Here is a 14659-nt window from a genome sequence, read left to right as displayed (position 1 = left end):
CAACACACTTCAATACAGTCAAACGGATGATTTAAACCTGTAAATCAATGGAAAAAAGTTTTTAAACATGAAAAAATGTATTTTATTTTGAAAAAATGAAGCTCCTAATAACCATATAGAGACACTCATTTCATTGGTTGTCTTGATTTTGAATCAAAGTTTGTTTTAAAAAATGATGTATCAACAATTGATGGAAGTTTTAGAAAAAAAGAAGTCACATTGCTTTTATTTTTTACTTTCATTCACATACTTAAAACATCTATCTTTGACCATGATTCTTGTGTGATTGGATTCCTTCCAAGCCCTTTAGAAACCTTTATATAAACCACATCTTCCCATTCTAACAAAGAAGTATAAAGTAATGGGATCTGACGTGGCCGAAAACTGTTTTTCTTTAGAAGAATTAAATCAAAAGCTCTTGTCCACAGCAGAAAATGATTGATGAGTTCACTTTAAATGGCTATTAAACTGCAATTACAAGCTATTGCAGGGAGGAGCAAAGAACGCCGTTGCACCGAAGCTCCTTCGCAGAAGCAATAACACCAACTGTTGGTTTTTAGTGGCAGAAATTTGCATGAGAACCAAGACAAGAACATTTCCAATTACATTAAAATAATAATTTAATGTGAGTAATCAAAGACATTATTTGAAATTATTTACATTTGTTCAGTGCAGTAATTTAATCACCAGGTTAATGGCCTTGTGGAGAAGTGTCCGGCCTGACATTGGAAGGTCGTGAGTTCAAATCCATGCAAAAGACTCTAAAAATGAGACCTAATGTCTTCCTGCTTGACACTCAGCATTAAGGGGTTGGATTTGGAGGTTAAAGCCATGAATGGTTCCTAAATGGTGCCTGAGGCTCTCCACTCCCCAGAAGATTGGTCGAATGCAGAGAGCATTAAAATCACAAAACATGCTTTTCAGTTTTAGATTAGTTTTGTTTATGCAGGGAGTTGGTTTAAAGAAAGAGGGAACGAAATCCTGAAGAAGCTTAACAAAAGATAACAAAAAAATAGATTTTTTTAAAGAATTTTGTTTAAACAAAAGGTTTGGAATTAGGACTTTGCTAGACTGATATCTAGACCAAAGCTCCACAGGATCACTGGACATGATGTCGAATGATTTAAAAGCATCATTCAGGATCAGTGTGGCAGGATCAGAGGATTAGTGTAATAGGAACTGAAACCCTTATCAAATCCAAATCAGCTTTGGACAAAATCTATAGACATTTGATCCAATAATCTGAGAATATTAAGAGTAAAAAAGGTTTTCATTATTGTTTTATTTGATTGACAGTAACATTTCTTCATCTGTTATTGTTTTAAGTTTTTTCCTAAAGCTGATCACAGAGCAAACCATGAGGTTGAGGTGCTCATTACCACTCGGTGTGACGCTAATTCTGCACGTATCGGATGTGAAAGCTGTTTTTTTTTTTTTACCTTCCTACAGAAGAGCCAAGTCATAATTAACCAAGCTAGTGTCTAATTAGATCCTGAATAAATCCACACAGGAAGAACTGATTGGTTAATTTTCCCCACCTATCCACCACCTGTTTTGCTGGAGTCATTACCCCATTTGTTAGCTTCTCCTCCTTTCCAGGGTTTAATTACCGACTGAAGAGGCAAGAGATGGAAACTTCTGCCCTTTTCATCTGCAGCAGACCAGCTAACCTGAACACTGTGTGAGAGGACGGGCTATTTTTAGAGGGTGCAAAACAATCAACAAAAAAAAGCCAAACCTTTCACATTATTAAAGGGTTATTAAACTAAAAATAAAAAAAATCTGATGTTAATCTATTTTGAAAGTGGATCCTGACTCTGAAATTTAAGATATTTTTCAGTTTGAATTGAATAGAAAAAAATGCATCCATATAGTATATACAGTAAAAGAGATTTTAAAGACCCACTCCAATCATCTTTTGATCTATATTCAAAGCTCCCAGCGGCCTTTAATGATGATTATGCTGCTTTCAGCCAAAATCAAAAATAAAAATTGTTGTTTTCTGGGACAAATTTTCTGCAAGAGTTCATTAGAAATGTTCCCCTGAATTGTGGGCGGGGCAGGTGGGGAGAAAGGTGGCAAGAGATTCCCATCATCTCTTTGTTTACACTCTCTCCCGCTAGCTTACAGCCCCTCACAACCCCAAGCTAACATTAGCAGCGCAACAAAAATGGCGAGCAAAGTTGGAGCAATCCATATGTACAGTTTTACAGAGGAAAACAAAGATGTTAATGGATCTATTTGTCTGCAAGTAGATGCATCAGAATAAAGTGGAGCAGGAAGCTTCAGGTTCACTGATTAAAGTTTTTCAAACTGTTTTTTAAGCATCTGCTCCTGATTCACCAAGATTTAACTTAAAATAGACAAAAACACAATTTAAAGCTTAATTTTCTTTATATATTTCCTTTATCATGACAAATGTCATGATTAAAACATGTAAAACACAATTTTCATTGGGGTGGGTCTTTAGTTATTAGCCAAGAGTTTATAACTGAATAGGGCTGAGTATTGATAATCATTTCTAGAAACAATATGATTTAATTCACTAGAGCCTGGATCAATTCAATTCTAATTTTTTTTTATTCTTTCGATCCACTCAATTGGATTTTTAGTTTAAATATTTAGACACATTTGTTTAGAAATACATCAATAATTTAAATATATTTTCAATATATTTATATAAATCTGATAGAGTTCACAAACGGTAAAATTTATTAGTGAAATAATGAGATTGTTAATATCATACAGTGTTACATGGATTCTCAAAAGGAGAAACACTAACGGAAATGTTCTGATCATTAACATTGTTCTGCTTCTCCAGGAAGGCGTTTCAGTTTGGCCACTAGGTGGAGCTCACGCTATAGTATTACACTTTTTTCAAGACGCAAAGAATGAGCAAAAAAAATGTGTTTTAAACCATAAATGGTTACTTTAAAAACTGTTTCCCTAAAAAAGTTCTGAAAATAAATGCCTAATAATGATGTTCATTTAGGCATCAAAGTATGTTTACGTCGACCGAGCGTTAGCATTAGCCAGCCTATGGGAAATTCAAATAATCGTTAGCATCAAGCTAGCGAACTTTAGCTTTTTGATCTATTTTTTATGCGTCGATTATTGATCTATTAAGCTTAAATCGATTCAAATTGATTAATCGATTTTTTCAACCCAACCCTATAATTGAATGTATGTGGAATCATTTCCATGAACAGATAAATATTTATTCCGATATAAAAAGCAATAGTAAAGAAAAAAGGGCCATTCATTAAAGCTAAAAGCAAGAACGTTTTATCTTCAGTGTTAGAAAACCATAAAAACCATCAAGGATAAAAAGATATAGGAACATTTTTATGGGTTTAGTAGAAAATAGCCTCTACCAATGACTTACCTTTGATTGAAACATATTTATTACATTATATAGAATGTTACTGAAACAGTACAGTTAATGAAGGAGTCCCTGTGCTGTGGGCGGGGCTAAACCTATCAGTTAATTAAAGGTTCAAGAGAGGAAATCCCCTCACCTCACCTCACCTTTGCTGCTGGTTTGGGGAGGTTGTGGGGTCGGCTATATGGGGTTCATGGGTGTGTCACCGGCTCGGCCTCAGCGCGCCATGTTAATGATGACCGATGTTCTCCAATTAGATGTGCTGACAGCCCCTAAAGCGCTGTGCCATTAATCACGAGAGTGGCGTGCACAAAGAGAAAATCACGCGGTGATTTATTGCTCCTCCGCTTCTCTTTCCCATCTTTTTGTGCTCTTGCGATCTAAAAGGGATTCTCACACTCCTCGAAGCTCAATCAATCAGCAGGCACGGGTTCAAAGCGTGCCCTATCCTGAGCAGAAACTGCAGGCTGTAGCCAGAACGGTGGCATGGTGAGACCGGTGATTTATAAAGCTTTTTCAGGCAAAATGCATTATTCAGCCTGCCGCTCTATTGTTGAGCATCATTTATATTCTCCAGTGTGAATACCATTCATGAAATAAATGCTTCCCAACTGTATGAAAATGTGAAATGAGTTGTGTTTTGTGGTGTGCGGCGTCTCGGTGTGCACAAAGGTTCCAACCAGCGCAATTAAGCATCTCGTAAGCAATCCAGGGGAGAGGGAGGAGACGCTGGAAATTACATCAGGGGAGGACATCTAAATTTACTGTCACATGCATGTCGGCCTGCCCGTGCTCTGTCACACCAACTCACCGTACAGCAGCGTCACCTCACTAATGCACACAGACAGCGCAGGATCCTACGACCGGAGGGAGGGAGGGCGGGCATCAACACCGAGAGGGCCGAGGGGGAAGGGGTGTGGGGGGGGGCGCTTGCAGGAAATGTCGGAAGGGGGAGGAAGTGGATCAGATAGGATTTGGCGGGTCAAAGGCAGGCAGACGGGAGAGTGGGGTTGAGGGGGTGAGGGGTTTAGGGGACCAGTCCGTTACTGTACTCACATAGTCTGAATCCGCTTTGGAATCGTAGTATGAAATGTCATTCTCCTGTGCAGAAAGAAGTAAGAAGAGAGGTGATGAGAGGAGATCGAGCAGAGCTTAGATCAGCCCCGACCTGCGGTGGAGTCAGAGAGTCATGGTTATATTCAGTCACACTGTTCAGCATGAGAATATAATCAGCATCACAGAACACAGAGACGTAGTGTGATGTGGAGTGACAGTTATGACAAGACAAGAAGTTACTGGAAAAAAAAAGGATGCATCTGAGAAATGCTCCTTATGAGAAGACAAATTCAGATGTTTGTTGTCAAGTAGAGCTGCCACGATTAGTCGACGACTTATTTACTAGTCGATTAGTTGTTACTTTATAGCACATGTGTTAAAGTCAAGGCCCAGGGGCCGGATCTAACCCTCCAGATCATTTTATTCCGTTGTTATTAATGGCCCGATTTCATCTTCCGCTTATTTTAACTTGTATAATTTAAAAAATATATATATTTTTACAGAGAGTAAAATATTGAAAGTTATTTAAGGTTTAACTTGATTTATTCTGTAATAATATTTTTGCCTTTTTATTATTCATAATTATGTTAAAAAGTTACAGTTTTAAAAGTTATAAAAGTTAGCATTGCTCGCTTTTTGGACTATTTTTGCAATTACTAAGATTTTTTTTGCTATTTTAGAGTTTAATATTATTAAATATTTCTTAATATTTCAGCTACATGCTAGCTGTTATGGCTATTTTTTTTGGCTACTTTGGAGTTAGGCTAATATTTACACGCTAGCTGTTTTTCTCTAATTAGGCTTTTTTTCAGTTTTTTTATTCTGTTTTAGAGTATTTTTCAGCTACATGTTAGGTGTTTTGGCTAACCTAAGTTCTTTTTCTTTGTTTTTTAAGGCTAATTTGGCATTTCTCTAATATTTTAGCTGGCTATCAGCTATCATCTTCAGTGATTTCAGCTGTCAACTTCATAGTTTTCAGCTCTTAGCTTCAGCATTTTTAGCTATTAATTTAGCATCTTCAGCTATTGGCATTTACACTAGCATTATCGCAGGTAATGCTATGTATCTAGTTCATAAATTATGTTAAAAAGTTATAGTTTAAAGTTTTCAATAAATGTTTTTTTGTTCGGTGTAATTAAGGTGTGTTTTGGAATTTGGCCCTCTGTGCGATAAAGTTTGACACCCTTGCTTTATATTATATGGTGTCAGAGTGTAGTAAAGTTGAACAAAGTTGTGAGCGTTCTGTACCAAAAAATGCACTTTTTTCATTATTTGAGTCAGTACGAACAAAACTTGATCTTTGGTAAAAAATATTTCCTTGTTTCAGATGTTAACCTCATTAGAGAGATAAGGACTATACTGTCCATCAAACTCATTTTGACAGGTGACATTTGACCCATTTTACCCTTTACATATAAAACTGATATTAAATTGTTACATCATCTTGAGGGGCGGGGCACCTGTCAAATGGAGTTTGATGGAAAGTATATTCCCTTTCTCTCTCTCATTTGTTTTAATCACAGAATCTAATGGAAGACATTAAAAATGTAATAAACTATTTATTGTCTTTATTTTTAGTTAGTTTAAAGCTAATGATTGTAAAGATGTTTACTTCACATCCACGTCACACATGGCCTAATTAGTCGACTAATTGATAAAAATAATCAGTGATTAGTCGATAATTGTGGCAGCCCTATTGTCAATAACACATTTGAATCTTTTCTTGTTGAGTCAGCCTGTGGGAGGTAATGATGTTATGAGACCAAATAGTTTGAAAAAATGTATCCCTTTTATTTTTTTAACCACTGCTTGTGTGAGGCTCAATAATCTAAGTTACAGAAAGCTGGAAAACTGTGTGCCACATCAAACTTTTCCTACTAATCACTCGTGTTTCCATCCACTACCTGAAGCCCCAGATGGAGCCTCTTAACATCAAGCTTTAACACTTCATCCGCCCACATACACAGGATGCTAGCCTCCTTTTCTCAGCTAGAGTCCTTATCTCCCGTGGAGGCAGGCGTGAGGGCGGGCGCAGCGTCGGGGTGGCCTGCCTCATTATCGTGAGGAGACCGGCAGCGGACGGCGCTCTCAAGGGCACCGCGGCGACCACTGGAAGAGCTGTGGCTACGGTCTGGTGAGCGAGGGCGGCTGACACCGAACCAGAGTTTCCTGCTCGGTTTGGCTCGCCGCTAATGTCAGCGTTCCTGCCATTTCACGCCACTTGTTCTGCTGAATACGTTTAATTTCTCTGTCCATCTTTCTTTTCAGCGTAAAAGCCCGAGCGAGGTCTTTGATGTCCTCTAATCAATCAATTTAATAAAAGAGCAGCAAGATCTGAGCTCAAACAGGACGGTAACTGTGGGAACAAGACGGAGGCGGAGCTGACCGCCCTCTGACACAGATCAGGGGTGAAGATGTAAACGAAAGCAGAGGAGTGGAAGGATCAGAGTGGGCTGGACAGGGGCCACATCGGGTTAAGTTGAAGGTTAGGGATGGAGGCTCAGGTCGGGCTGATATGAAGGGCTGAGAGAACAGGAGATGTGTGGTGGCGGTGGCGGGGGGGTGTGCAGCAGGGAAAGGACTGTCAGGGCTAAAAATAACCCAAGCCTCGGCAGACAGACAGACAGACAGACAGACCGCAGAAACAGAATGAGTGAGAGACGGTTGTTGTGTCTGCCAGCAGGATTGATCTGAAGCCCAGTCCTGCTTGGAATTGTCCCCGGCTCCTGAACAGTTTACCCCACTGGTGCCGCATTCAAACCATTACAAAAATAAAAGCTTTAAAATCTGCCCCTCACATCCAAAAATTGTCTAGTATCTTAATCCAAAAGAAACATTTATAAAAATAGGATAAAACAGCTTTTAGTTCTACATTTTTAACATTAAAATCAAACATACAAATAAAGAATCGTCATGATTTTATCACAATCTTTATAGTTTTGATTACAGCTAAAGTGTTGCTTTTTCCAAAACATATTTTTATCTATTAAATGTACTTCAACAAAAAAGTCTGCAGACTCTCTGTGAGGTGAAGGTCTGGACTCTGTAGCCAATCCATGTGTGAAAATGGTGTCTCATGCTCCCTGAACCATTCTTTTGACATTTTGAGCTCAATGAATCCAGGCATTATAACCCTGCAATGCACCCATGCCATCTCACAAGACAAAAACCTTCATTAGCCATAGAAAAACTTCTGTATTTAGGTGTCAAATAGCATCTCTATTCTGAGGATGTCGTGCAAATCTGCATCTGTGCATGTGTTTCTGTATTAGTTTGCTGCATATAACAGGTTCCAACCATAAAAAAAAGGAAAATAACTCAAAGATCTGAACCCTATCTATGTGGACGAATAATCTCTGATGTCACGCACAGGATTTAGGACAGCAAAAATAAAGGAGTTTCTGCAACACACAACCACAACAGGCCAACAATGGCTGATTGGAGGAGAAAAAGTGAAGGGGGAACTTTGTTGAGTCCACCCATCTGCCAATCAAGAGGACACGCCCCTAATTATGCCAAAAATAATTACATGAAAACAACAGTTTAACTTTTAAATATGGTGACATCCTTTCGATGACTGTAGCTCCTCAACTGTTTGAATGTAATTCCAGAGTGAAAGGAAGCAGCCTTGCACTGATATGCAACACTTTACACTTATAAAACAAAATCAACGTAAATCAGCTCATTCTGTTGCACAGAGAAGTTGTGCCGTTATGCTATCGGTTCAAAGACGATGCATCGGTGTGTCAAAGAGTGTGTGTTATTTCAAGGTTTCCAGTGACATGTCTGGTGTTAAAGGGTGAAAAAAATGATCATCCACCTCCAAGAATTAAATACAGTTCTATTAAAAAAAAAAAAAAACTAAAAAAAACAACACAAACAAAAAATGGCTTTTAACCCCAAACTGTGTATATGTTCATTTTTGGAGTAAAATAAGACCTTTACATAGAAGTTAAGAGGAATTTGTTAACTTAAAGAGCCTATATTATGTTTTTGAGCCTTTCAGAGTAAACTATATCCATATGTATATATAGCAACATATTAATTTAGCACACTAAAGAACAAATTTGAGTTATTTTAGTGAACTCTTTTCTACCCTGAATTAAGAAGCCTCAATCTCTGAGGCTCCGCCTTTCACTCCTTGTGGGTGCCGCCCATTTCATGATGTCAACCTCGAGCCAAACTCAGCAATGTGTCTGCGTTTCGCTCACCAGAACAAACAACATTCGAACTTTTACAAAGATGGAAGAGCACATAAAAGAAGAGTCTTTTTTAGAGAAAATGGGGGTGTCTGTGTTAGCCTGGGGGCGGAGCTGGAAGCGCAGACTCTTCCTGGAAGGGGCTGTTCTCACTTGTCTACGTCACATTGTGAGGAAACACTTGTTTTTGTTGTTTAGGAGGGGCTGGTGCTCAGAGAGAAAAGTTTTAGAGGAATAATCAGAGATGTGTGAACATGAATTACTAAATTTCCCTGAGGACTTCCAAAGGGATTAAAAAAGTATTTTCTATTCTATTCTATTCTATTTTAACATATCAAAATATCGCTTTGGGGTTGTTTTTCATGAGGAATTAACTTTATAATATACTTAAAAGTTCAAAAAGGTGGATTTTGCATAATATAGGCCCCTTTAAGAAGACCATTTCCAGGGAATCTTTGAGAAATACAACATTTTGCAGTTTCTGGTTTACATTAAATTTGACACGTGTGAAAATAAACAAAAGCTTAACTTTTAAAATGCTATATCTAGACTGGGTTGGGATACGATTTTATTACAATTTTTACAAAGAAATTCCAAAAGATAAATTGCAGATTCTGTAATATTTGTCACTAGTCTACCTTCCAATATGATCTGATTTTGGTTTTGACTCATTACGGAATGTCAGGTACAACCCATACAATGACCTTGATCCTCGTCTGACTGAAACCTTAAATGTTTCAGTTAAAAAAGGGAAAATGTGTATTTTTTTTTTTTGTTTTGATGAAGGGAAAAAAATCCTTAAAAACCCAATTTACCAACAAAATCTGTCAGAAAGGTTGTACAACTGCAGGGATTCTGCTCTAAGACTCATTGTCTCGCCAAGGTGCAGAGGACTTAACTGCATGTGACCCTGCAAGCAGTTGCAAGGACGCCGCAGCCATCTGGTGCAGCTGGTCGCAGGTCTCTATAGTTTCCAGGTCTGGGTTAAACACTCATCTAACATAACATGAAGGCAGCAATTATCCTGCTCTGAACTCCTTGCTGTGGGCTCTTATACACTGAAACGCACAGCCATTATTTAATAGATGCTGGTATGAGGTGGAAATGGACTCCACATAGAAACTTGAACTACTTATACAATATGCAAGATGCAGGTGAACAACTAATAATCGTAATAATGCAAGAGTTTGAGATTTTCCACAGCCACAAAGTTTTATCAGTAAATTAGATCCATCATAGAACAACTCATTTTGAGCAGGACACAAACGCTGAGGTCAGGCAACGACCTCCAACCCCGCCTCTACACCAGTTCGTCCCTGCTCCTCTCATCCTCTCTTCCTTTATCACCATCGCCTTCCTCTCCTCTGGTTCCATCACTCCTCCTCATCACTGCCATGTCTTATCTTTATCTCCCCTCATATCTCTCTCCTCCTAGTACCAGCTTCCTCTCGCCAATTTGGAATTTCAGCAAAAGCAGCGACGCTGAGGTTAGATGCCCTGTGTTGCTATAGAAACCAGCTCTCTGAGCTTGATTACAATGTGACTTTGTCTCCTTGCTGTTGCAAAAATGTCGGCTTGTTTTCATGTCTGACCAGAAAGGATGCTTGTTTGTTGGTATCTGATTGTGGAGAAGCTTCTTTTTATTTTGTGCTGCACATTCAATGAAACGTCACCAGAAAATGTTAGTCGAGTCTGAAGCTCAGACTCTTTAAAGACAGTTGGAAGAAAATTGTCTTTTTGATGCTTTTAACATTTTCTTGTTGCATTTTTCTGTTGATGTAGGACCTATATAAAGAAAATGAAGCTAAAAATAGCATTTATTCAAATAGTTGTAAATCTATGGAAGCGTATTGCATTCAATTAAAGGGAGAGAAAGACAAAAAAAGAGTGTTTTTTGTTCAAATTGTTTGTGTTAAAAAAGTCATTTTAATGATTAAAATACAATGGATGGGATACAACGTTTCTAAGAAAGGGAAGGGGGGCGGGGTTGTTCTGCACCAACAATCCCGCCCACAACTCAGAGGTGAATTTTTATTGAACTACTACCGCTCTGCAGAAACTATGTCCTAAAAAATGACACTTTAGAAAAAAAATCTAGCTAAAAACAGTATAATTTTAATTAAAAGAGCACCGGGAATGCTTTTAAAAAAGATAGAAAGATAATCACAGTGGGTCTTTAATGAAAAAAAAAAGAGCTTCGCTCAATATTTTGTTGATAACACACAAAGTTAACAACATCAGCTAAAAACTAGCAGAACATGTAAAAAGGATGACAAATGTAAGTATGCATGCCGTGACAAAGTAAAGCTGCCGGGCCGAATCTTCTGAATTTGAACTTCTGAGGTCTCTTAATGTGCAGGCTGAGACAGGTTGACATTTGAGTGTGCGACAAGTGCTCAATCATGGGTGGGGACAGATTATAGTCATATTCATATCTCCTGTGGACACCTGCTAATGATTTTATAATTGCAGAACACAATCTGCCTCTGCTGTGCCCTGGGATGTGCATACAAGAATGCAGTAGCACACACACCACCCCCTCACACACACACAGTGAATCTCTCCCCTGGCCTCCATCGTCTGCAATCATTCCTTGCACCAGTTTTCCTAATGGAAGCTGACATTATATCAAACACAATAAAGGATTTCATTTACTGCTTTTCATTAACCAATGCGCATCCGCCCAAAAGGGCCACAGTAACACACACAGCACGGTTTGAGTGAAAACCCAGCCAGTTTATACAAAAGAAAAGGGAAAAAAGCAACTTTGCAGTTTGGCTTCAGAAAGCTTTTTAGTTTGTTTTCTGAAAGCCTTTCAAGACAAACTACTTTCATTTTTTTCTTCCACTCCAATTTCCACTCAAGTCTGTCCTCTAATCTTTTCTTTAGTGCTCCCTAAAATCCTGTCAAAGTATGAATCTCCAAAAATTGAATTCAATATTATTTGTCAATTTATTTGAAGCAGGATAATTGTTAAACATATCAAACTATTACAAGAGAAAAATGTTAGAGTTAAAAATCTAGAGAACAAGATGATTTTCTCTTACTATAAGAGAAAAAAAGCTGCTAATGGTGATGATTCAATTTTTTAAAAAAGAAGTCATGATGTTCTTCCATTTTCAGACAAAACTAAATATTAGTTCTAAACACTCAAATTTAGCTCTAGCAATCTGAAAGGATAAATTTGTATTATAAATTATGAGTAAATTTGTGTTTACTTTCAAATGTCTGTCCTACTGTTGTTAAATAAGTTTATATCAGTCAATTAAATTTAATTCAATTAAACTTAGTTTCCCTAAATCAAGAAAAACTGTTTCTAGAAACAGGACCACTGCTGTAAATTCCCTAATATTGATAATGTGTTAATTTACTTGTATGATAATTTGTTCAGGCAAGTTGTTAGACACCTTAGCTGTCATATTTTGCTTATGTTGGAAAAAAAAATAGAGAAAATGGGCTCTGTACAAACTCTATAACTACTAAAAAGCAATATAGTGCGGGACTATCTAGAGCCCAGTTAAAAGCAATTCCAACATCATGCTCACTACTTTTTATTTAGAACTACAAATATGACATCATCAATTTCCTGAAGTAAAAACCTAATAAATAGGAACATTTTACAAAGACTATCGCTATGTCGGAATTTCCACCCTAATCCATAACTACAAAAAAACTTTACAGTGCGGGACCATCGTGTGCCCAAAAAAGCCTTTTGGGCACACGATGGTCCCTACTTTTCTTTTGTTATTCTAAAATGTCAGATATCATGTCATTGATTTCACGTCAAAATAGAATCATAAACATTTCTCAACATTTATTTATGACTCCACTGTGTTCTAATGATGAAAATGTGGATGGTTTATTAAAAAATTACATTCAAATATGTTTTTTTTCTTGCATTGTGGTCTTTATTTGCTAATCTAGTGAGCATCGATGGATGCTAGTTTTTTTGCAAAGACTTCTGGGTAATTCCGGACAGTATTACAAAATAGCGAACGCACCATATAGTGCACTATATAGTGAGTGGAGGAGGGGGATTTGTTAGACAAAGTTAATAAATAAATTAAAATGAAGTTTACTTTTATAAACTTTTTCAATGTGAATGGGGTAAAATGTAACATTTCTATTTTGCTTGACATTTCTGTTTCTGTTGCATGGTTATGTTTTGGGGAGGTGGTTACATAAGACCTGTGCAGGTCTTCACACTATCTCCTGCATGAATGTATTTCAGTTGTTTTTGTCACTGTAATCCATGTGATTGCATTTTATGTATGTGCAAATAAATAAAAAACATTGAGTATTTATGAATCCACTGAGTTCTGATGATTAAAAACTCAGATGATTTATAGAAAATACATTTAAATACATTTTTGTCACATGAAAATTGTTCGAACGAAATGCATTATGGTCTATATTCACCAATCCAGTGAGCATTTATGCACACCGTTTTTTTGCTGAGACTTCTGGGTAATTTCTTCAATGCTGGATTTTGGAGTTATAGATTCAGAAGGCTCTACAAAATGGTGAATTTTTACAAGTTACCCTTCTGAGCCAATGGAAAGTGCGTTTATAATGAAGGAAGTTCATTCTTTGAAACAATAGATTTTATGTTTGAAGATTTTAATTTATCTGACAAAGTTAAATTAATATTTTTTTTGTTTAGGATAAAAAAAGACAAGACAATAAACACAAGGCAGAAATACTTGTGTCTAAAGCAACACAACACAGAGTGAGTCAGACGTGATCTGGACCCTGACAGATTTTCAGAAGCCATTTTAGTAACAAATAGTTTGTTGGGTTCATCTGACTGCGCAAACATTTTTGCTCAGTTCGTGTTAGCGGCCATAAGAGCACATTTGTGTGTGCCCTGCATCTGACATGGACCCAAAAATAAAGACTGCAGCTGTTAAGATCAGTTATTGATGTTCTATGAAATCATTGAGAGTTTTTAATAATCACTGCACTTGTTGTTTACACTGTCATCAGGGTCGGCGTGCAACTGCTGTCTTCTACTATTGATTATATGATAAGAGCTTTGATAAATCTGGGAAGCGTACAAGGTCACTCTCTACTGTGGCTCTAAAATATCCCAGTGTTTGACCGGAGCACATTTTGGTGAAATTCCAGCACTCTTATTAATTGATTTGTTGTCTCAATCAAAAGCAATCAAAACCTCAAACACACGCGAGGTAAAAATTAAGCTTTAAGTAAAGACATGGTTGTGAGGCTACAGCCTAAAATCTGGAAATATAACAAAGACAAATCAAAAAATGGGAGCAAAGCCACAATTATAGAGTAGAATCTATTCTACACGTCTGCATACAATAAAATATTGTTGTTGTCTGAAACATTTAGGCTTAAAAAATAACTATAATTTAGGGCAACACAGAAGCCAACGGGTGATAATTAAACTGCTGGCTTGAAGAGAAGAAAAAGTGTGTGATGAAGGCCTTGGGTGTGGCTTCGTCCCTCGCTTTTTTTTCGGTCTCACTGGCATTCGTTGCGTCCCCGGGCTTTTAAGCGATTAGCGCGGCGCCGAGACCACGGCGTCCAAGAATAGCTGCATGCAGATGTTCCTTCATATGCCAATAAACAAATGTGCTTCCAGAATAAAGCTCCTGCAGAATCAGCAAAGAGGACGACAGTCTTCATGCACATCTAATCAGAGTCTTGCCCCTCTTCAGCGAGAAATCCATGCCCCTTCTAAACTGTACTCTCACTTCAAAGCCTCTCTGGCAGATTGGCATCAGACCAAGGGAAGGTAAGAGAGCAAAAAATGGAAGAAAAACTCGGAAAAGCTGCACTAGGGCTGAGGATCAGGACTCGTTACGATTCTTACTATTTAATACAAATATGTTTGAACAGTAGACTATCATTTATTTTTTATTTATAACAGAAAATCCAACGTTCTTAAAGGCTAAAGCAAGAATCTCCTTCTGGATTTTGATCAGCAGAAAACGAGCCCAAATTTCTCTTTTACTGTTACAGGTTGCCAACCCCTGAGTTAGGGGGTGGGAACTGT

The 14659-nt window shown here is 37.6% G+C and overlaps 1 protein-coding gene across 1 annotated transcript in view; it reads right to left on the bottom strand.

The window, feature by feature from the left end:
* The window catches only part of cacna2d2a (calcium channel, voltage-dependent, alpha 2/delta subunit 2a), a gene marked incomplete in the record, with an annotated part of 243323 nt that overhangs the window by 68800 nt on the left and 159864 nt on the right, over nucleotides 1-14659 (bottom strand). The window contains 1 exon segment of the mRNA XM_024269892.2: nucleotides 4439-4483. Within this exon segment, the coding sequence (XP_024125660.2) occupies nucleotides 4439-4483 (45 nt within the window).

Source organism: Oryzias melastigma, linkage group LG5, assembly GCF_002922805.2.
Source record: "Oryzias melastigma strain HK-1 linkage group LG5, ASM292280v2, whole genome shotgun sequence".
In the NCBI taxonomy this organism is placed as follows: Eukaryota; Metazoa; Chordata; class Actinopteri; order Beloniformes; family Adrianichthyidae; genus Oryzias; species Oryzias melastigma.
Note: the sequence above shows the minus strand (reverse complement) of the source record. Positions and strands in the feature narration are given on the sequence as shown.